The 22930-nt window shown below is 37.0% G+C and overlaps 1 protein-coding gene across 3 annotated transcripts; it reads right to left on the bottom strand.

Moving 5' to 3' along the window:
- Positions 1-1066: 1066 nt before the first annotated feature.
- Positions 1067-15160, bottom strand: LOC311289868 (uncharacterized protein). Of its 3 annotated transcripts, XM_084408118.1 has the most exons (5): positions 15065-15160; positions 14074-14353; positions 9069-9149; positions 8624-8725; positions 7737-8273 (listed from the first exon to the last, which is right to left on the bottom strand). In XM_084408118.1, exons 2-5 carry the CDS (start codon positions 14312-14314, stop codon positions 8251-8253), a joined length of 447 nt encoding a protein of 148 aa, XP_084264244.1. In that variant the 5' UTR covers positions 14315-14353; positions 15065-15160; the 3' UTR covers positions 7737-8250. The 3 variants fall into 3 exon arrangements, with proteins under 3 accessions (XP_084264243.1, XP_084264244.1, XP_084264245.1); XM_084408119.1 differs by lacking the exon at positions 9069-9149 and having other exon boundaries at positions 7738-8273; positions 15065-15135; XM_084408117.1 differs by lacking the exons at positions 7737-8273; positions 8624-8725; positions 9069-9149 and adding an exon at positions 1067-2276 and having other exon boundaries at positions 15065-15135.
- Between the last annotated feature and the right edge of the window lie 7770 nt (positions 15161-22930).

Below are 22930 nucleotides of genomic sequence, written 5' to 3'. Positions count from 1 at the left end.
GTGAGATCAATAAACCAATACAGTGCTAATATCTGAATGGGCCCTGGGCCACTTTGTACTGTAAAATTTGGGCCCCGACATCAAAAAGGTTAAGAACCCCTGCTCTATGTGATGGGATTTCTCTGACCTCAGTGACGTGAGACAGCTAGCAGACGGTCGGTTTTGCCAGTCTGTCTGCTTCCTGACCTGAGCCCAGTTAGTCAAGATTCAACTCTAAAACTATGTGCCATATTACTTGTGCCCTTGTTTTATACATGTACTGGCCAGTAGCATTCACACATTAACATGCAGAGGCAGGTTGTGTACTGTTTTAATACTTAAACCGGTCTAAAAACAAAACTTAAATGTTGCTTCAAACAACTGAATTGTTTTAATCCATGATCTGTATCTTTTAAAGACACTTTAAAGTTTACTTTATCATAAGTACAAAATTAATGTTAAACCACATCAGGACAGATTGCAATTGATAATGTTATTTCTTTTTTAACTTAATTTAAGTTGATTCAGCACTAGAAAGATTCAAAATAGTGAGTTGAAATTACTTGTAAGTTGATTTAACTTAAGTTCAGTTGCTGCCTTAATTTTAAGTTTAAATGGGTGAAATTGTTTAGTGTAACATTACAAAACCATTCAAGTATTAATGACATCACAAGAATGTTGTTCTAAGTACAATTACTCACAACATTACAAGAACATTCTGTGAACATTATTTTAAGAACGATTTATCCTATTTACATAACTTTCAAAGAATGTTAGTTAAAGTTATGGGAATGTTCCCTGTTAGCTGGGATGATGTCCTACTTGGCTGTCAACATATGTATTTGAAACCTCTGTGCACCTGCTCACGCAGACGTCACATCATCAGTGTGTTCCTTGAGTCGTAGACAGTCACCAAGCGCCACAACCAATCAGCCACCTTTTGCAGTTCCTCCATACCCAAAACAACGAGTTTATGCTGTTTTCACACCATGTCGAACCTACCGTAATTCAGAGATGGCAACTTAATTTGGGTTTTATTTAGCAAAATCTAAATCTAAAGTAAATACACAGTAGTCATAACTTTTATTCTGGATGGATTTTATTTATTTCATGAGCGGAACGGGCTGATCTTCGGTTGACCAATCAGTGGAAATGGGCGTTTCATGCACATGTGGAAATTGAATTTAAGCCGTTTATCCATTTCTACCCCTGAACCTAAAAACATCAAATCAAGCTGTTTTCTCCCTCCGTGTTTTTTTTTTTTTTTTTTTTTTTTTTAGAAAAGAGAAAGATTCCAAAAAATTATAAATGTGCCAATTTCTGATTTTTATACTTTCAATATATATATATATATATATATATATATATATATATATATATATATATATATAAACTAATTAATGCAACATACATGGACCGAAATGGCTCCTTTTTCTAAACTTTTTGTCACACTGAAGTACATTGCAATGTATTTACAGGATGAGTTTGCAAATGACGCTTCAGGTCTTTTTGATATGTGAAACTCTTTTTACACTGAAGACACTTGAAAGGCTTCTCCCCAGTGTGAACTCTTATGTGCCTCTCAAGGCTTAATTTAACTGTGAAACTCTTTCCACACTGACAGCAGGTGAAAGGCTTTTCTCCAGTGTGAATTCTCACGTGAGTCTTCAGGCTTGTTTGGTTTGAGCAAGTCTTTCCACAATAATGGCACATGAAAGGTTTCTCTCCAGTGTGAGTTAATACATGATTCTTAAGGTGATTGCTGTCTGTGAAACTCATTCCACACTGATGACATATAAAACAGTTATCTCTTGAATGAATCCTCCTGTGGTTATTAAGGGTTACTTTATGTCTGAAACTCTTTCCACACTGATCACATGTGTATGGCTTCTCTCCAGTGTGAAGGTTCATGTGACATCTTAAGTTTAGATCTGCTGTGAAGCCCTTTCCGCACTGGTGGCAGGTGTAAGGCTTCACTCCAGTGTGAATTCTCATGTGCCTGTTAAAGCTTCCCTTTTGAGTGAAACTCTTTCCACACTGAAGGCAGGTAAATGGCTTCTCACCGGTGTGAATGTTCATGTGGATTTTAAGGTTTGCTTTTTTAGTAAAACTCTGTCCACACTCCTGGCAGTTGAAGTAACTTATAGTTTCTGTCTTAAAAGCTCTTTTTTGTGAGGATGAATTTTCAGTCTGTGAGCAACAAAATTTTTCTTCAGTGGTGAAATCATGATGTTTCTCATACTGGTCTTTTTCCATTTCATCTAGTACTTCACTCTCCTCTTTCAGCAGCATCAGGTCTAAGGCGAAAAGAGATAAATACAAGTTTAATGCCACTAACAGACATTAACACATTTAGCCATGTAAAGCATCAAAACCAACAACATGTACCCTACAACATTAGATCCTATACCCACAAAGCTAATAAAAGATGCGTTACCTGTAATCTCAGAACCTATTGGAAATATTGTTCATTTTTTGCTTTGTTTATGACGTCTCAAATAATTTCAAGCTGGCAGTTATCCAATCCGATATTATTTATAAAGCACAAAATAAAACAACATAGTTGACCACAGTGCTCTACAATGTAATAAAATAAAATTAATCACAGAAATTAATAACCACAAATGTAAAACATCAAAACACACCATTCAAGGACATCTCCGACGAGCAGCTATAGTGACAATACCACAACGCTCATACCTGATCAATAGCTAATGTAAAAAAATGTGGACCCTGACTGAAGATTTTCTAGTCGTCTAGCAGTCGTTCATTCAAGTTATTAGTCAACTAATCACATGTTTATAATGGCTTAATTACTCAAATAGCCTACTGAGGAGAATCCTAAACCATAATGAGCGTTTAATACAGGCATCATATTATAGAGTCTATATTCCGAGCTCAAGCACACTCATAGTTTGACGGCTAAGCATCAGCTACAATAGCAAGGAGACATTTTAATTATTTATTAATAAACTAGTGTTTTCTGTTTCAGTGTCGCTGCAAAGATGAAGTTGATGATGTTGATTCGCCATCTCCACATGACAATGCACATGAATAAGATCAGCAATGTATGGAGGGGCTATACCATGCAAAGATTTAAAAACAAAGATTAGAGTCTTAAAATTAATTATATAAGGAACTGATAACCAATGCAATGATCTCAAGACAGGGGTAATATATTACCAAGTACCTGCCAGTAGTCTTGCGGCTGCATTTTGCAAACGCGCAGTTCCATGCAAATGTCAACACCTTGCCATGAACAAATAAAGTTTTGAAACCAAAAGAATGAAACCCTATTTATGTTTTGCATTTAGGTGTGTATTTTACTGCATTAATGTGCTTTAATAGAAATTACGGAGATTTCACTTATAGTAAAAAAAAACAAAAAACATTTTCATCCAACTATATTTCATGTTTTCAAAAGAGAGATCAAAGGCCACCCATCTTTTTATTTATGTCAACAGTAAACATTTTGTAGAAAAATAGAGACCTGCCTGAAAAATAAATACTCACTTTGCCTAAACATCAATGTTTTTTGGATTTATAAGGGCTAGATTTATGAAGTCACAACGCTTTAGTCCTCTGTCACGTCCGTAATGTTTTAAAGATTAAGTTTATAGCATATACTAATCATTAATGCAGTTAACTTGAAACTTTCTCGAAATACTTTCTTGAAATATTACTAGATTTAACTCTGTTAAAGTTTTTAAAGCATTTTATACACGTTTCCATAGTCTGATAAATTCCGCTTTCAGAACTGTCACGTCCGTAACACTGATTTTTCTTCCGAAAAAAGAAAGTTTTCCACTCGGTAGATATAGTTGCTTCTGGTTTGTACATTGTGTAATTCACAGAAAGTCTACAAAATCTGTTGTCTCCCAAAACCTTGTCTTTTTTTGTCACTTCCGTAACCCATGTATTTCCCTCATCTAAAACATAAAACAAATTTATAGACAGATATTTTTCATTTTTCTGATGTATTTTCAGGGGCTTAGACAAATATAAACAGATGATTCAATATATAGGTAATGACATTCTATGAGAATTTATATTTCAAGTTTTGACTGAAAATGTCACGTCCTTAACGCTGGAATTGCTCAAACCCTTAATCAAAAACCCATTTTGACCGAGGAGAAGTGGTAAATTATAGAAAGACCTCATATCTGCCATTTATATCTAAATAGTAGAAAAATATTGTCCTCTCAAGTATGTACATTTTTTCACAGACACTGTATTTGTGAAAGATATCAGTCAGGATTTAAGCCTTGTTGTTTATGTTTATTAAAGTTACAAACAAATAACCTAGCTTTGGCATCTAATCATGGCTACATATTTCTTTGATTGCTTTTAGGTCTTTCAGTAACAGATATTCACTTGGATAGCCTGAGATTTATGTTGATATTTGTGGACAAGCATTAGCATGGTTTATGCCCCCATCTATCCGACTGCTACCACTTGTTTGTGTATATGAAGAAACATCTCATGAAACACAAGTATGGCACCAATACTGACACAAGGGTCAGTATTGGGTCCTCTGCTTTTCTCCTTGTACATGCTTCCCCTAGGAGTCATTATAATTAGATTTCACTACATTGTCAATGATACTCAGTTTTATATTTCCTCACCACCTGAAAAAAACTGCACTGCTCTCAGCTGAAGTCAGCAGAGTGTATTAAAGATATCTAGTTGAGATATATATATTTAAATATACACACTAGATGACTAGTAATTTTATTACACTAATACTAACTGTAAGATACTTGAATAACAGGAGGAGACATCGTAACTTTTACTGAACTCAAAACAGCACAGAACAGACACCTTCACTCGGCCAGCCCCCTACTGGCCACAAGCAGTTAACTCATTTAATGATTGCTTTTGACATCATTCATTAATGTGCGGCCCAGATACATAGAAAGAAACAACCATGAAGCGTGCGTATCCAAGCGGCACTTAAAAACATAAGAAATCAAATACTGAAAGTTTGCCAAAGATTACAACTTTTTTTAGCCTAAAAATCTAAATGAAACATCTAAAGAGGAGGAAGACCCAGCCATGTTGCGGCCGCCCACTAAGCAAGCTGCGCCCGCACCTGTCACCCCAAAATGTTAAACGCCCCTGCCAGCACCGGAATACCGATGGAAAATACACCTTCACCCCCCCAGGGGAAAAACAGGAACGCCCTTCCCAGTCTTTGGCCTCTTATGCTGCGTTCACACCAAACGCGAATAGCGCGTCAAATTCGCGCCTGCCGCGTCTAGTTATACGCTTGACCACTTTGTGTTAATTCGCGCGTCAATTTCGAAATTGACGCGCGTAAAATCAAAAGTTTGAAATGAAATTTACGCGCGTCAGAGGCGAAAACCGGAGGCGAAAGTTTCGAAACCTGTTGGCGGCCATCTTTTTTAGATGTTTATCGAGCATTAGCAGTAGCATTAATCGAGAGAGTCACCGCTCGTATATGCTCTGGAGAGCAGAAACAGCTGCGTAGGGGACATCGTCGCTGTACTCGGGTCCACCAGACCCTCCGGAGGGTTTCAGGAGTTTCACAATTTGCTCCAGGAGGTAGGTTTGGTGGACCTAACGGTGAGGACGCTGACGAGGACAGCGTAGGCCGTATAAGCCTCGGCCTCGAGTGGTCGCTGCATGACGAGCCCGCGCTGTACAGCCCGGCGCGAGGTTCACCCTCGCCCGCACCTAATCTGTCATTTATTTTTGTTTTGATAATAAATGGAGCCAGCCTCCAAAAGTGAAACCTGTCCTGTGATTTAAAAAAAAAAAGTTTTTATACACTAAATTGTGTTTGTTGTCTTTACATTAGATTAATAAAGTTTCATATAATCTAGAATAGATATGGAATAAATAGCATTCAATAAAAAATGAGTATCTCTCATATTGAAATGGAGTTTTTATGTGAAAGATTTGCTTTGTTGTGCATTTTAGTCATATTACAAAATAATTTATTGAGGCCAAACATAAAATAACATTATAAACTGTCAGTTTACCACGTGACAGCAGCAAGCAGGCTCCTGATTGGTTAACGCGGCGCGAATTGACGCAGAAGTTCAGATTTTTCAACTCGGGCGGCAGACGCGAATTCGCGTCAAACGCGTGAATGCACAAATAGCACTAATAAAATCATTCGCGCTTAACGCGCTAGACGCTCAATTCGCGCTATTCGCGCGAACTTGACGCGCGAATGAGGCGTATTCGCGTCTACCGCGCCGCGCTCTACGCCTCATTCGCGCCGCAGGAATTTTTTACGCGCGAAACGCGTCTTTGCATTGACTTAACATTGAAATCACTCGCGCCTGACGCGCTATTCGCGTTCGGTGTGAACGCACCATTAAAGGAGCCTCACCATTGCTATCTGGTTAAGTAACCACTCTCCGATAATAGTGTTTCCGGGTCCAAAGGCCGGGTCCTCTCTACCTACCTACTGCTTTCACTCGTGTTTTTACCATGCCGCAGTGCTGTGTCCTGTGTTGTTTGAATAGATAAAAAAACAAGTGACATTCAAATCTGTCATTTTACTGCTTTCCCTGTGACAAGAAAGAGAAGAGGAAATGGCTGCAGTTGATAAGGTAAGTATCAAATCTTAAACGAATGAAGAAACTTTGGTGCCAGTGGGTGCTAACCAAAGCGAAACCGGCCCTTTGAGAAAAAGACTTACGTAGTCTATGGGTTTTATGTTGTTTGTTGCTATAAACCCAAATCTCGCATCATGTTTCAGTTGTCAGGCCGTGTTCTGTCCCGCCTAGTTAAGATGAAACTAGCTACCTAAGGCTAACTAGTTAACGTTAGCTTTGGCAACAATCTATAGACAAGCCGAAGATGTGTGTAGGTTACGTAGCAAGAAAAATGTTCCCTGAACATCCCGTCTTTCCTTGTCAATGGACAGTTTACACAAGAGGAAGTGAACAATAACAGATTAATCTTAAGAGCTAGGATACATGTGGAGCGTTCCAATCAGCGACTGAAATGGTTTCACATTCCCTACCAGTTGGAAAGTAATAATATAAAAAATATAAACAAGATACTTAAAGTGCATGTGTGTGTGTCTTATCCAATTTCACGGAGAATGGGTGTTTGTAAATTTGTGAGTTAACTGTGTTGTACATACATGAATTTCTGCATATTTGCTTGGAGAAATCGGATTAAAAAAGTCACAAAACAGGTTAATGGGTGTAATACATATGTCTGTATATATTAGGGGTGGAACGGATTGCAGTTGATCCGTACGGATAAGGCCCCGTGGTTCGGCACGCATGTGATTCGTGGATTAACTGCTAAATTTAACCTACATAGAGTGAAAGTTTATAATTTGGACGTGTTTTGTCTTGCCAATTTACGTATTCAAACCATTTTAAACGTGGAAGAAGAGGCGAAAATTGGAACTCGCACGTTATCTGTGTGCGCACAGAAAGAGAGAGATGTTATATATATATATATATATATATATATATATATATATATGTATGTGTATGTATGTATAAATCTTTTTTTTTTTTTGCTGATCCGAAAAAATGATCCGATCCGTGGCTCAAAACCCGTAAATGATCTTGAACCGTGAATTTTGTGATCCGTTCCACTACTAGTATATATATATATATATATATATGTGTGTGTAAATAAATAACTGTATAGTTTTATTTTTATGTTACCATATTCTAATACACATTTAATTATCTGTTATAAGTTCTGTGTGAGTAGCATGAAGGGCCTACAAACTTGTATAATAAATAAATTGTCTTGATTGTGTGAAATGCCAAATTTTCATTTATTATAACCCAGCTTATTTAAAGGACAACAGTACAGCTTATGAATGCAGGGTACTACGAGCATTTACCGTAAAAAACAACAACTTTTTGGACAAAACATTTTGATCAGTGAACCCTTACAGACTAAAGAAATATAAATAATCAAGGTAAACAAGAATACAACAGGGAGACTTCAAGTTCAAGTAGCTGCAACAGAGAAAATGAACACTGACCGAAATATCAACTTGTCAGTACATACATAAACACTATTTTGAATTTAGAAAGTTTCACAGTTCTTACAATTGTGAGAGAATGTATGGTAGGAAACAATCTTTATAAAATAATTCCAGTGTCAATATTAACAGCCCATGTAGGGTCTTTGAGCACCGAAAGAAGGACAAGGTCAAGAGGAGGTGACAGCTGTTAGCTCCGGTAAGGTGTAGGTTTCCCTGGATCTGATGCCAGTAGTTTCGAGTTTGTCAGCTAGGACAAAACCTGGGCTTTCAGCCCATCAAACGTCTTGATTAGGAGAGTCTAGATTTAAAGTTAGGCACAAGTTGTGAAGTACATAATTAGCCACATAGTGTATACAAAATACATTTGAAATGAAAGCAATGGTTTACATACATACATACATACATACATGTGTAGTTAACCACATTTTTCATGAGCCAAAATTATGTAATGTTAGTTTTTAACTATATTACACAGTTTGAAACCCCTGGTTCAAATTTTGAGAAAATATTAAATATAACATTTTACAAAATTATTAAGTGTTGAATAACAAAACCCTAGCTAAATTGTCATTGGTTTAGTGTAGAGTAATTGTGATGTTTCTGCTAATTTTAAGGGTACAAGAAAGTACAAAAGTAAAAAAATCTTACCTGGACTCAAAATCCACCCCATCCCAGTAAAACGCCCAAGTTGCAACAAGGATGCATGAGCCCATTCTTTGTCCTCCTGGGTGACAGGTCTTTTGATGCCAGCTGAAATAATAGTATAAAACTGGTTATAAAAATTAGTAATAGTATTTAAGATCATTTCAAGTGATGGCAATATCTCAATTTACCAGCCTTTTATTATGATCATTCATTTATAGCACACAATCAAAGCTTTTTAAAAAATCAGTGTACACCTCAGCCTCACTTTAAACATGGTTATAAAGCTTACGATCATGATTTTTCACCTGCACTACAACACACTGTGAGTGTATGTTAGAATAATTTCATAAATATGATTAATCTTATTAGCAATAGCTTTAAACCACATTACATTATGTAGTTAAGAAAATAATTAAAACCAATTAACATCAACAAACTTATTACAAACCTCGTGTTGTGGATGGTGTCATCTCAGAAACTCTCTTGACTGCAATTTGGTCCCCCTTCTGAGTGTTGGTCTTCTTCCACACTAGAGGTGGGACAAAAAAAAAAAAAAAATTTCGATATGCCGATTTATCGCGATATTTCCGGCCGCGAGACGTTAATGACACTCTGGCACCAAGTATCGATATTTTTTAGGCATACAAAAGATCCAAATTCATACACCCACACTGTGGAGGTTTCCCATTTTGGCTTACTGGAGCTGCAATACACCCAGGCTTCTTGTGGTGGCGCATCCCAGATTGCAGATGGTCAGATGAATGGAAATTGTAATTCACAACGAAGAAGAAATACAAGCATAATGGCGGACCGACAACAAATCAAAGACTCATCCGTTTAAATTATATTGAGCCTTAAATTTCTGCATAATTAAGGGTGTGTCCACTTTTGAGTGACAGGTGAATTCCCGCTGCTGTGGTCATTAGTCACCATTAGCCGTCTGTCTGCTGTCTGTTAGCCGTCACGTTACCTCAGCTAATTGTCTGACTGTAAAAATAAATAAATTCCAGCCACTAAACTTGGCATCTCTGCTGTGTTTGTGATTTTTCAGGATTATAATGTCTTGCTGTGGGGTTAATTGTATTAACAGACCGTCCAAGAAGCTTGGACTCCATTTTTTCCGGTGAGTGAAATTCTAATATAATTTAATTTAATTTCTAATAATTTATTTATTATTTATAATTGTATTTAAAACTTTATTACACTCCAGAATCCAACAGACTGTGATTAGCTGTAGGCTGAAACCATAGACTGTATAAAACGTCTGAAACGTTGTCATATAATGTTACGCCTGCATTTCATAAATAGCGTAACAATTTCCTAACACTGACTATATTGGAAGTATTTTTTGACATGTCCTCAAAGATATGTGTCGGAAATAAGCCTGTAATTACTCAATAGACAGTACAACAAAACCTGTGATGTCCGCCACAAATTTTTAAGCTAAAATACATTTATTACAACCTTTTGGACACTGTAGTAATTTAAGTTATATTGTTTGCATGTAAAGTAGTCTGTGAAGGAGGTAACTATCTATTTGTTTGTGTAAAGTTTTCCTCTAGGTCAGAGGTCCCCAACCCCCTGGCCGCGGGACATTTGGTACCGGGCCGCACAGAAAGAATATATAACTTAACGTATTTTCCGGACTATAAATCGCTCCGGAGTATACGTCGCATCAGTCAAAAAATGCGTCATGAAGAAGAAAAAACATATATAGCCTAAGTCGCACTGGACTATAAGTCGCATTTATTTAGAAATGTATTTCACCAAAAAAAAGACCTCAAACAGAAAGCACAAAGCCTGTCTTTAAATTTTATTTCGTTTTGTATTAATTGTATCTTAATTTTAATCAATGTTTCATCAACCAATAGCCTGGATTTAATAAATAAGAAGTAAATATATTAGAAAATAGATCATCACGACATGGAGGCGCCGGCGCGCGAACTGGAGCTGGTCTCATAAATTAACCGAAACTCATTGATAAGGTAGCCTACTTGCCTCACAGACCTGAGACATATATAGAAAGCTTGAAATGTCTACTTTTAAACAGAACAATTCAAAACGAAAGAAAACTGACTGGTCTCTGCTTATGTAGGCTAATTCGTATGAAATGTGCATTTCTCTCTGGCGCGTTCACTAGTGCGAAGATCGCGAGTCAGCATCGTCAACTTCATCTTTGCACAGAAAACACTTATTATTAAACAATTAAAATGTCTCATGCTATATTTTACATATTCATAATCATTAATTTTGCCGGTTCTTTGTGACAGCTTTTAGGTGCTTTATTGGCAGCGCCACCCTTACATGTTAGGCTACATGAACGCATCAGCACCGAAAACAGAGATTTTTTTCTTTTGGGGGGCATTTTGTTTGTGTTCAGGCTTTCTCAGTTGTCTTTAGGCGCGATGTTACGAGGACGCTGCCAATAAAATTGCGAGTAAGCCTATACACATTGGATTCACATTTATTATTATATTTAAAAAATACCCCAGTTTTTATGCCGGTCGTATCATTTTATTTTGTTGTATTTATCCGCCACACCTTAAAGGCCGGTCCGTGAAAATATTGTCTGATATTAAACCGGTCCGTGGCGCAAAAAAGGTTGGGGACCGCTGCTCTAGGTGATCCAGAACATCTCAGGCTGGACCAGTGGATGCTCAACATGAAACGACAGAACGTTTCATACCTTACAAAGAGTCAAGCAACATATTGGTTGAAATTGGTGAAGAATTGACCAACATACATTCATTTACATTATATTACTAAATATTTGATTAGGTCACTGTTAAGGTGAAATTAGTGACACACCAGTTCAGTTTAGTTAAGTTTTGTGTTTTCACCGATGCAAAAATCAGAGTGAAGGTTTTACCAATCAAGCAACATGACCACTTTTTGCCAACCTTTACATTTCAGTGCATTTAGGGCTGCACAATATTGAAGAAAAATGCGATATGCAATAACTCATTAAATAATGCGATATTTAGCCAAGAGCAGTGAGTTATTTTCTCTTTGTCTTTTATTCATGACCCCAGTTATTGCAAGCTGTTGTAGTATGCATATCGCGATATATACATTTGCGATATTTCGATATATTGTGCAGCCCTACCTTTTATGCAAATACCATTAAATAAAAACATTAAATTAAAAAAATTCTCTCATTGCCCAATCCTGCTCCTGCCGATCGACTGTCCTGCACAGTTCATCTCCAACCCTCATCAAACACACCTGCCTTTCATTTTCAAGTGATCCTAAAGACCTTAATTGGTTGCTTCAGGTGTGTTTGATTAGGGTTGGAGATGAACTGTGCAGGACAGTCGATCGGCAGGAGCAGGATTGGGCACCCCTGGTTTAAGCTATGTGCAGACGTGGTGGATGTGTCACGGGTGGCCATCACCTCAAAATCGATCACTAAAAAAAATACACAGCTTGTAAAAAATACGCGAACTAATGAAAATGGGTAATAACATTTTTTATGTTAGCTAATACGAATCTAACCCTATCTTAATAACGTTATATTCAGTTGACATCCAAATACGCACTCATAAATTCATTGATTTGCTTCAAATTGCTTCTTTAAAATGCAAGTTTTTAAGTAAAGTTAATAATGTTAATTCTTATTCATGACAACTGTTAACATTTTCTACAAGTCATTTCAAGTTTTGTTGTGTAGGTTCAGGTTAATTTACCTCAATAGTAAGCTTGGTTCAAATCGGTTCAAAATCAACCGCCAATATCTTCCATCCATAGACAACTTGATCGCGTCGAGCTAGGTGGGCGTGGTTTCAGCACCAGGCTCCTCAGCTTCACCCACGTCCCGCCTCTTTGCCCATTTTCGTTTATCCAGGAGTGACGCGCTGCCAAGATGGCGACGGTCGGCTACGCCCACTTTAGGCTTCAAAAATGGTCTTCAGAATCCCTACGGTTGACGTCACGGACACTACGTAAATTTTTTTTTTTTTACAGTCTATGGTTTGGGCCCACTTTGGATTTCGTAGTGGCGATAAAAAAAAAATAAATCTCACTAAAGACTGTAATCTGCAAGAACTGTCTTGGAAAATTTTTATAAAATGGCAACACAACCAACCTGCATTCCCACCTCGTTCGCTATCAACTCCGATTTGTGTGCAAAGACAACCAAGAACAATGCTTCGGTTACAGTAAATCAGCCTACACTGGGTGACATTTGTAAGGCAAAGCTTCCTTTTTCATCGCCAAGGGCGTACTAACTTTCTGGGCCGGCATGTTTCAATAACATAGAAGCCTATGGAGGAGTGATCCAGCTCTTAAGATTTAATAAAAAATATCTTAATTTGTGTTTCGAAGATGAACAAAAGTCTTACGGGGTTGGAACAACATGAGGGTGAGTAATTACTGATAGAATTTTCATTTTTAGGTGAACTAACCCTTTAACAACCGGAGAGACAGTCAATACAAACAAGACTAAATAAAATTCTCCACACATCTAGATCCCAATGGCTGTATGTACTGTTACAATGTTTTCTACGATTAAGAACCTGGGTGTTGTGTTGGCAGCAATTGGTTCTTTGATAATGACATTTCTAATATTTATAGAACAGCCTTCTTCCACCTTAGAAATGTTGCTGGATCAACAATATGATCGAACAAACCATATTATGCCTAGAGCACATACTTAGACACAGCATGAAATTTACAGTTAGGGTGCTTTCACACTGGCAGTTAAGTTGGTGAAAAACTGTTCATGTGAATGCTGTCTTGCGTACCAAGGAGCGCACCGGGTTACTGAACCCAAGACTGGCACTGCCACACCTGCCCTTACAGACGACCCTTACGGAATGAAAATATATTTCCCATATATGAATGAGCAATATATTAAATGGTTTAACGGTGTATTTGAAAATATACAGAATACTATATTGTGTAATATACAATATATTGAATAATACATGAGGAATTGCCGCTTTTCATATATTGAAAAATATGTGAAAATATATTTACTAATATATCATAATGTATGTAATTTTATATTCAGCAATAGCCTACATTTCATAATATATAGATATAGGCTACATGTGATCAGATATGGTAGCCTAATACATGTGTAATATATTGCAGATATATTTACTCATGCAGCATAAACACACATAAATATTTAATGTAATATATTTTAATTTTATTATATTATAAATGTTTCATATTTTTAAAAGCTAGTTAAAAAACCCACACCTGCATGTATTTTAGTAGTTAGCCAAGAGACTAGCTCTGTGCTGAGGAGTGCACAGTCATTACTTTTAAAATATAGTAAATATGGTCTTAATGGTTTATCGGCCAATCATCAACCGAACCACAGGCTCTACTCGTCAGCACAATGGTAACCCCAAAAACTCAGACATACCAGAAAACCTTTTAAATTAAAAAAATATTATAGAACATTTAATAACAGATCATCCAGGTTTGAGAATAATGAAACCAACCTGTTTGTTCCTCAGTATCTTCAATCTTCATGTCTTCACTCTCCTCTTTAATAAACGACATTTTTGTTTGTTCCTCAGTATCTTCATGTTTCACTCTGAATGTTTCTTCAATCTTAATGTCTTCACTCTCCTCTTTAATAAATGACATCTTAGTTTGTTCCTCGGTATCTTCTTGTTTCATTCTTAATGTTTCTTCAATCTTCATTTCTTCACTCTCCTCTTTAAGAAATGCCATCTTCATAATAGTGTCACATGGATCTCAGTCGCTGTGTCACTTTTTCTGTGTTTGGAGAATTTGTTAAGTTTAAGATAAGAATAATTAAAAGGAAGAAACATACATAACTAAAACGAAAAATAAATCCACACTAAACCTCTGCGTGTCTCAATCAGCTCTAGTTCAGTAGTTCAGTGTTAAGAGAGTCAGTCAGAGTGTGAGTTAATGGACTTAAATGACTTAATCAGCCAAAAACTTTCAAAACTAACACTACAAATTAATAAAATAACACAAATTATATAGACATTTCATATTTGTATTTGATTTGTAGATCACTTAAAAGATTCCACTTTAAAGAAAACATTAGCAGTTGGTTTGTCTGTTGTCTTTTTGTGTGTGTGTGTGTGTGTGTGTGTGTGTGTGTGTGTGTTTGCGTTGCATTTACACTGTTTTGAACAACATGTGTCGTCAGCGTGCGGCGATTCGAATCACTGAATTTATTTGTTAATAATTGATTCGAAGAAAAGTTTCATTAATATTTCCCATTGACCGAATTCGTGTTTACAATAAACTCGTTCACGATATTGGGAGCGAAATGAGACGCACCTTTTCAATAACTCATGTAAGCTTTGTTGACAGAAATAATAACGTTCATTAATGTTAAATAAAGCATTATAATTATTTATAATTATTATATTTCATTATAATTATAATGATGTAATGATGAATAATTCATATAGCAATGTTTAAAAACTTTAAATGTTTAAAAAGACAAACCTTTCTTCAGCTGAACCACAACAGATGCACGAGCGGGGGCGCGGCCATATGACGTCACCAGACCACAACAAAATAAAAGCCCTGCTCACACGCTAGAACGACAAAAGTGCATAGAGTAGTAAAATAGATGTCAGGATAATTAAGTTGAATTCTTTGTGAAATATTAACTGCTTTTGAAAAAGTGTGATATTTTGTCTAAAAGGTAAAACTGTTTAGGGTAAAAAAGCATTTCTACCAGATATCCTTGTATTAAAATGCAAATAGTGAAAATTGTGATAAAACACACTTGATAAAAGAGTGTATTCATACATCATACGTCAGTATTTAAACATAAAAGTCAGTGTGTTTTTTTCCTAATATTAAAATGTGCAAAGTTATATTAAAGTTAATTTGAATCTAAAAATACCTGAACATTTGTATAAAATCACTAAAAATAATGATCTTCCGAGAATCAGTAGAAGACAAATAAAAGAAGCAGCAAGAAAAATGTCAACAATAAATGTGATTCATAAAATACCAGAAAGTACTGATAGAAAGGTTAAGTCTAATTTTAAAAATGATACCTATGTAGAGTGATTCAAATCGCTGGGTACATTATGATGAAGATGATGATATGTAGGGTGTAGCAGATCGTATAAACAGCTTAATTTTAACAAAACAAAAGAGTGAAAGTCAACATGAAAAATAAAATAAAAAACAGTGTGATCCATACAAAACCAACACAAGACATTGAACTATAAGGCTACATCCAGACTGCAGGTAAATGTGGCCTAATCAAGACAGCTGTGAAAGGTAGTCAGTGAAGGACAGTGATGTGTCAGAAATCACAAGTATTACAGTAACAGCTCTATATAAAAGCAAAACACATATCATAAATGTTTAAAAACTCTGCTCTCTTTTTTTTGCATCCTCGCCTCTGTCTTTTTTATATTGCCTGCGTATAAATTTACTGGCTTCCACAACAGATCACGCTATAGCCTATTGACATCATATCCGGGAGGTAAGTCAGTAAATTAGAGTAAAACCACAATAATTTCTAAATCACATGAGGTCCCCAGATAATACTAATTCAGTGCGAATAGGGCTTAAGACATATTACTGTCTGAGAGACATAAAGTGACAAATGGTATTTATTAGAATTTTATGTAAGTAGTCTGCTATACTGTTATAAATCTCTCACTGATTTACATTTCTGGCCATATAAATAACAACTGAACCAAATTGCTATTTTCAGTTTGGGCCTCTGAATACGGTTAAGCTGTAAGTCTTTGGTTATTGAGTGCAAATAGTGGGAAACATTGCATTCTGTGCGCATGTCAAAAAATATATTTCAATTTGAAGCTTGTGACATATAAACGCGCACATCAACCCGAACACACGTTTAGCGTTCATGTAAACACTACATTCAGATTCATCAATCGTAATGAAAAGTTGTGCATGTAAACATAGCCAGTGACTCACTGCGGAGTTAACAGTTTTGGTGGTCTTTCCATCTCTTAACGCCAAATGTGCTCTTGGATGGTTAGATACATAATGGGCTAATGTAGAATCATTAATTCAAGAAACATTATTTTGGGATGAAGGGAAATCATCTTGTCTCAGTTACAAATTTGACTGGTAAATGATAAAGAATTTACATTTTCATTCAGCCTCTCCTTCACTTGTTCGCTCCTCGAGTGTGCGAGCCTCTTTTATGCAGCAAACAGGCACTGTTGATATTCTGAACCAATTGATAGAAACAACGTCAATCAGAGTGTGTGTGTGTTTGTGACAGAAGTTTATCGATCAATTAAAGATCAACGCAGGTAGCCTACTTTGAAAGTACATTCAGTTTGCGGTTTTCTTTGGATTTCTCGCTTCTTTTTTTGTAGTATGTCTTCATGTGGTTCTTCAACCTAAAAAAAGAGAACGTGATTAATGTTTGATGCATTTGTTAAACTTTTGTTGATATAATTTGTGAGGAAGAAAGACATTACTCTTCTGCATCTCTTCTGTGATGGCTGTTTTCTGGACTAAATATTTCGTTCCTTTTATTGCTCTTTTGTCAGGCAGTTGGCCCTCCACTCTTTGCTTTCTCTCTGACTCTATCTGATGAAGACAGCCTGACCTTATTTTCTAAACAGGAAAATAAAATCATTGCTTCATAATATACAAATTCCATTCATGGAAATATAAAAATAATTAATATATTTAAAATATTAAAGTTATTTAATTTAAATAACTGAAATTCTCAAAACTACTTGTTCAACCACCTATCATCTAGACACTTGTGCACATCATAAAAGCAATTTCTCATTATTTTTTAACAAATTGCAAATGCTTTGGTATAGTCATGTAATTGATTATGTACAAGGGTCTGCTGTTTCCTACATTATTAATTGCTTATGTCATGTTGATCAAAATAAATTACATGTTCCCTGTTGAATAGTCTCCCCCCTCAAAACATCAAGGCATTAGTTCCCTAAGCATAACCCTTCCAAATATTATGGTTTTGCTACTCCAACCATAGTTTATTTAACCATTGTATTTGTGGTAAAACTGTGGTTATAAAAATGGTAATCAATTAGCCAGAAAAACATGGTTACTACATTTTTACTATAATAAAACCATGGTTAATTTAAATGTTTCATTACAGTTTTTCTCAGTCGCTTTGGTGCATTTCTCACATCACTATTTACATCTGCCCAACAGTTAGTTCAACCTCCACAACATTTAGTCATTTGTGCACATCATAGTAGCAGTTTCTCATTCCTTCCAACAAATTGCAAATGCTTTTGGACATGCATCAATTGCTTTCATACAACTCTCTGCTGTTTTAACATTATCATTTGCTTATGTCATGTCAGTCAAAATTAACTATACTTGTGAATGCTGAATAGTCATTCCATATAAAACTAATAGTCCTCATTTCATTGCTTGAGTCATTACATACAAAAATGTTGAACTAGTTGTCAAAATCTGTCAAGCAAATTTGACAAATTTTTTTAAATCTTTTTTTTTCTGAAAATGTCTCCTAAATTGAACAATTTCTCTCAGGTGAATCTCAGCTTTCACTGATGAGGAACGTCTGGATGTGCATGAATGATTACAGTACTATGTATGTTGTATGTTCAGTTCCAATATGTACTGCAGTATTGTGTACAGTTGTGCACAGCTCTACCCAAAGGGAGTTTATGTTTGTTGTAAATAAGGGTGTATTTTTTCTTTTGCACAATGCTGTGAACAAATTAGAATTGCAAAGAGCATATGCAGTAAAAATGTGAAACATACATATTCAGTGTCTTGTACTCAGTTACCTCACTAAATACAGTAATGTGTAACTTTACTGTATTTTTCAAATGGCTGTTCAAATAGTAGGCTATATAGTGCTGTCTTGAGCATGTTCAGGTAGTGTCACCAAGACCTGACTTTTTTGCATTGGAAAACATTTACAGAGTAAACTGTCATAATGAAAAAATTACAAAGCCATTTGACTATCTTGTTCATAAACAATGGTGTCAGGACTTTTCATCTTGATGACACTGACACTTTCATTGACATGAATACTTGCTTTTGAGGAATGAGCTATCCATTTTGAGCAAGTGACACGCTTTTGCAGGTTATCAACTAGGTTTTGCAGTTTGTACTAATTGTTTTGAGAACTGCATTAACTGTTGTGCAAATGTAAATAGTGATGTGAGAAATGCACCAAAGCGACTGAGAAAAACTGTAAGTTTAATTTAAGGGAAGTCATTCAATTCAAAATGGTTGAACTATTTGTCTGTCAAGCATATTTTCTTCATATTACTTTTAGACTTTTTGTAAATGTGCCCTGAATTGATTAATTGTGCAGGTGAATCTTGACTTTACACCAATGAAGGTAATGTAAAGTGTTAGATCAACCAATGATCAACCAGTTCTCTGAAATAGCTAAAAAATTCATCTCATGAACCTTCATTGGCCAGCATATATAGACAGAGCACAACACAGTTACAATTTCTGACAAGGGTGAACAACCAGAAAACGAACAGGGTCAACAGCCGAGAGGAAGAAGAGGAGTAAAGATGCATGGTGCAAAGGTACGGGGGCAAAATAGAGGAAAAGATCGTTCAGCATTGAGTCAAGTTGTGAAAAAAAGTCTGTCGGCACCTACAGCAGCGTATGAGCTACGAAGTCTTGCATGAGCTCTGCGATGCACCACACGTTACTTAATTGCTCTGGAAAGGTAATGCGTGACAGGCGGAAAACGGAGGGTAGGGTGAAAAAGATCCATCTCCTTTTCTCCTCCAACTTCAAAATCGTCCGAAAATGCACGTTTGATTTGTAAACACTAGGTCGATATTGCCGCCTACGTAATGTGTGGTGCATCACAGCTAATGCAAGATGATAATTTGTGGTTAAAAATTATATAAATGTTTATTTTTTTATAAAATGACAGCTGGTTTGGTTAGATAATACCCTTATTCCTCGGCTGGGTTCGTGTAGAGCCCTTTGAAGCTGCACTGAAACTGACATTTTAGACCTTCAGCTCGTTGGTTCCCGTTGAAGTCCACTATATGGAGAAAAATCCTGGAATGTTTTCCTCAAAAACCTTAATTTTTTTTGACTAAAGAAAGACAAAAAGAAATCTTGGATGACATGGGGGTAAGTAAATCATCAGTAAATTTGAATTCTGAAGTGAACTACTCCTTTAATAGTATCTAATACTGTTGTCATAGGCGGTACAGTTATCTCGCCTATCGCAGCTTTGTCAGGGGCTTAAGGTGGGAATGTCACGGTTGTCATCCTGTCCTGTGTTGTCCGCCAGATCCGCCAGGAGTTTCCTGATCCTGCTGGACAGTTTGTTAGCTTTCGACCACCCCTTGACTTAAGCGAGATACATGGTGAGCAATCAATTCTTCCTATGAGGGTTTTTCAAAATGTGATGACAGAAATGGGGGAATGGGAATTTTCTGTAGCTCTTCAACCTATGGTGTGAAAAGCAAGTAATTATCTAAACTACAAAATAAAAAGCAGTCAGAATGATGTCATCCCATGCAAGAAGTAAATTCCCTTTTCTTCAAAGGCTGGAGTTGAATCAGTCACCTGGAGTCTGAGAGTGTCTCATATTCTCAGATCAGCATTCTCTTACATGCAGGGCAAGAATTTGCAGTAGCATAATTTTTAAAGCGTTTCTTGCATTCTGCTTTTGGCATGCCGAGTTTTTTTTTTTTTTTTTTGGCTAGGCCTAATTTAAAAAATAAAATAAAATAAATAAATCACGTACAGCACTTCAACTTTTTAAACGGTGGATGAACCGCAGTCAAGTAGTCAGACACTCGTCTTTTGGTAGTCGAGTCAGCTTGACTAAATGTTGGGTTGGCTGACTGAAAAAAAGAAGAAAAAAGGATAGGATTTTATTTGGGGGGTGGAAAAATGACAAACTGCTAAATGACAGTAGTAGTAGTAGTAGTAGTAGTAGTAGTATTACGAAAAGACGAGCGTCATCTAGCATGACTGCGGTTTGGATGAGGATAATATTGTGCTCTGTCAAAATTGAATATTTTACTTTACTTATTGTTAGACTTACCAATAGCGTTGTGTAGTTTGTGTCCAAAGCAATGGAGGTTTGGCCATCCGTTCACTCTCAGGGCTTTAATCATGTTGGTGCCGCTGTCAGTTGTCATGCAGCATAGACGATTCTCAGACAGGTTCCAGCAGTCGAGAGCGTCTCTCAGTCCCTTGGCAACAAGTTCACCGTTGTGGTCCTCGGGAAAGTATGACGTTTGGAGGGAAATACTCCGCAAATCCCCCACGCATTGTTAATGAAATGCACCGTTAAACTCATATAAGGTTGCATAGTCCGACTGGACCACATGTCGGTTGTTGCCGAATAAAAGGACAGCTCCTCCAGTTCTCTGCTGACTTTCTCTCGTGTGCTGTTGTACAGCTGGGTCAAGGCGACTTGACTGTGAAGTACTTGCGGCTGGGTAGCTAATATCTGGGGTCTAAGGTTTTAATCAAATTAATAAACCCCGTCTTCTCCACGGTATATATGGGTACCATGTCTTTGGCTATGTGCAAAGCGACCTCTTCGGTGATTGTTCTCCACCGTGCCCCTTTCCTGTCATATGCAGTGCCTTGTGCAAAGGATTCGGCTACAGTTAGCTGTTTTTTAGCTAAGGTTTGTTGGTCACTGCGGTTTTGTTCGTCTCGGAGAGACTGGCATTTTTCATATTCGGCTGGATGTCTGTTTCAGGTGTTGGAAAAGGTTTGTGGTGCTGCTGCCTTTGACTGCGATGGGCTTTAGGCAAATGTTGCAGCGTGGGGTCTCTTGCTCCACGTCTGTCGCAGCAAACCCATACCAGTTCCAAACAACAGATGATTTTATTCCTTTCTTGGGAACAAACTTCCCACTCTCACCGGTAGCCATGTTGTCGCTTGCTGTTGCTGTTTCGTTTGTGCTATGATGTTGTTGTTGTTGTTGTTGTTGTCGCTTGCCATACTGCTATGTCAAACTAACGCTACGGAATCTCCAGGGAGCCAAAAATGCGCCATTACACAAAAACTCGATTTACTTATTTTTTAAATCGCCCGCAACAAAAAATTCAAATTAATTCATTCAATCGATTTTTCACCCAGGCCTACTGTAAAGGCACAATATATAGCATGGTTTTCCCCACTCCAGTTGCACATCTGATAAACTAGATTCAGCCGCCGCATTCCCTGTCCACCTGAATAAAAATTATTACTAATTATATATATATATATATATATATATATATATATATAGTGCTGGGCAACGATTAATCTCGATCCAGAAACCATTTTGATAATCACATGTTTTTTTTTCTGGTGTACACGTCCTCTCCTCTTTTCAAGGCTGAGTGTTACTCTGTCTATTTCAGCCTCATCTTCCTGACTGCCTCCCTTATTGATCTTGATCTCTCGTTCCTCCTCTCTCTCTCCAAGCTGGTACTTCTCAGGAACCTTGTGGCGCCTCTTCCTGCACTTCCTGTCATTGTCAGTGAAGTCGAAGGCCTCACACTCCTCTGGAAGTTTCTCTACTTCAGTCGAAGGCCTCACACTCCTCTGGAAGTTTCTCTACTTCACTCTTACTGCAAGTTGCCCGGACAAATATGGCGGCACCGTCGAAGATCAAGCGATCAATGGGGCGTCTATGTATTTATTATGTCTATGGCAACACCCCAGCAACTGCATAGCAAGAGCCTAGCAACCACCTAGCAACACTTTAGCAAAAACCCAAAACATCTATCTATTCTGGCCTAACTGACTAAACTTTACATTTTTTTTTACTTGTTTTATTTCCAAATGTAATTTTTTTTTCAAATGTAAAACGTATTACAAAAATAAACAATGTACAAAAATTGCCTTGCCTCATTTACAAATAACTTAAATTCCATATCAGTTTTAACTTAACAGTGTACAGAAATTACTTTGTTTGTACTTTGTCAAAAATTGCTTAAAACAAATGTAAATATTATTTTTTCTCTACCATTCTCTCAAGGAGAGAAAACAGTCTGTCCATTCTCTCCCTGCTCTCTTGTGCTCTCCTCTCCTCCGGTTCCCTCTGAAATCTCATGTCCTCCCTCATTAGCTCAATGAGCTCATCACTGCTTCTTTTTGGGGCTGCTGGGGCTGAACTTGGCCCTGGTTTGTCCTCAGGGAGGGAGGCAATTAGGACAGGGGGGTTGTTGGAAGGCCTCTGTCCCAAAACCTCATCCATGAGGACAAACCACGGCCAAGTTGCAGCAGTGGATTTCCCGCTCACCCCCTCACCTGTCCCAGGACACTTGTAATCCTAAGGCAGAGCAAATACACCATACCTGTTGTTAACAACAAGAACACCACAATACATATCAGCAAAGATGTGTCAATTAACTTGCT

The sequence above is a fragment of the Rutilus rutilus genome (assembly GCF_951802725.1).
Source record: "Rutilus rutilus genome assembly, chromosome: 4".
NCBI lineage: Eukaryota > Metazoa > Chordata > Actinopteri > Cypriniformes > Leuciscidae > Rutilus > Rutilus rutilus.
Note: the sequence above shows the minus strand (reverse complement) of the source record. Positions and strands in the feature narration are given on the sequence as shown.

What these genes read in the sequence shown, in the direction of transcription:
- LOC311289868 (XM_084408117.1), bottom strand. Translation starts at nt 14,314, where the DNA reads ATGAAGATGGCATTTCTTAAAGAGGAGAGTGAAGAAATGAAGATTGAA. An exon ending in AGATACTGAGGAACAAACAG is followed by an intron (nt 2,277 to 14,073) that starts GTTGGTTTCATT and finishes TTTTCGCCTTAG; the next exon opens with ACCTGATGCTGCTGAAAGAG.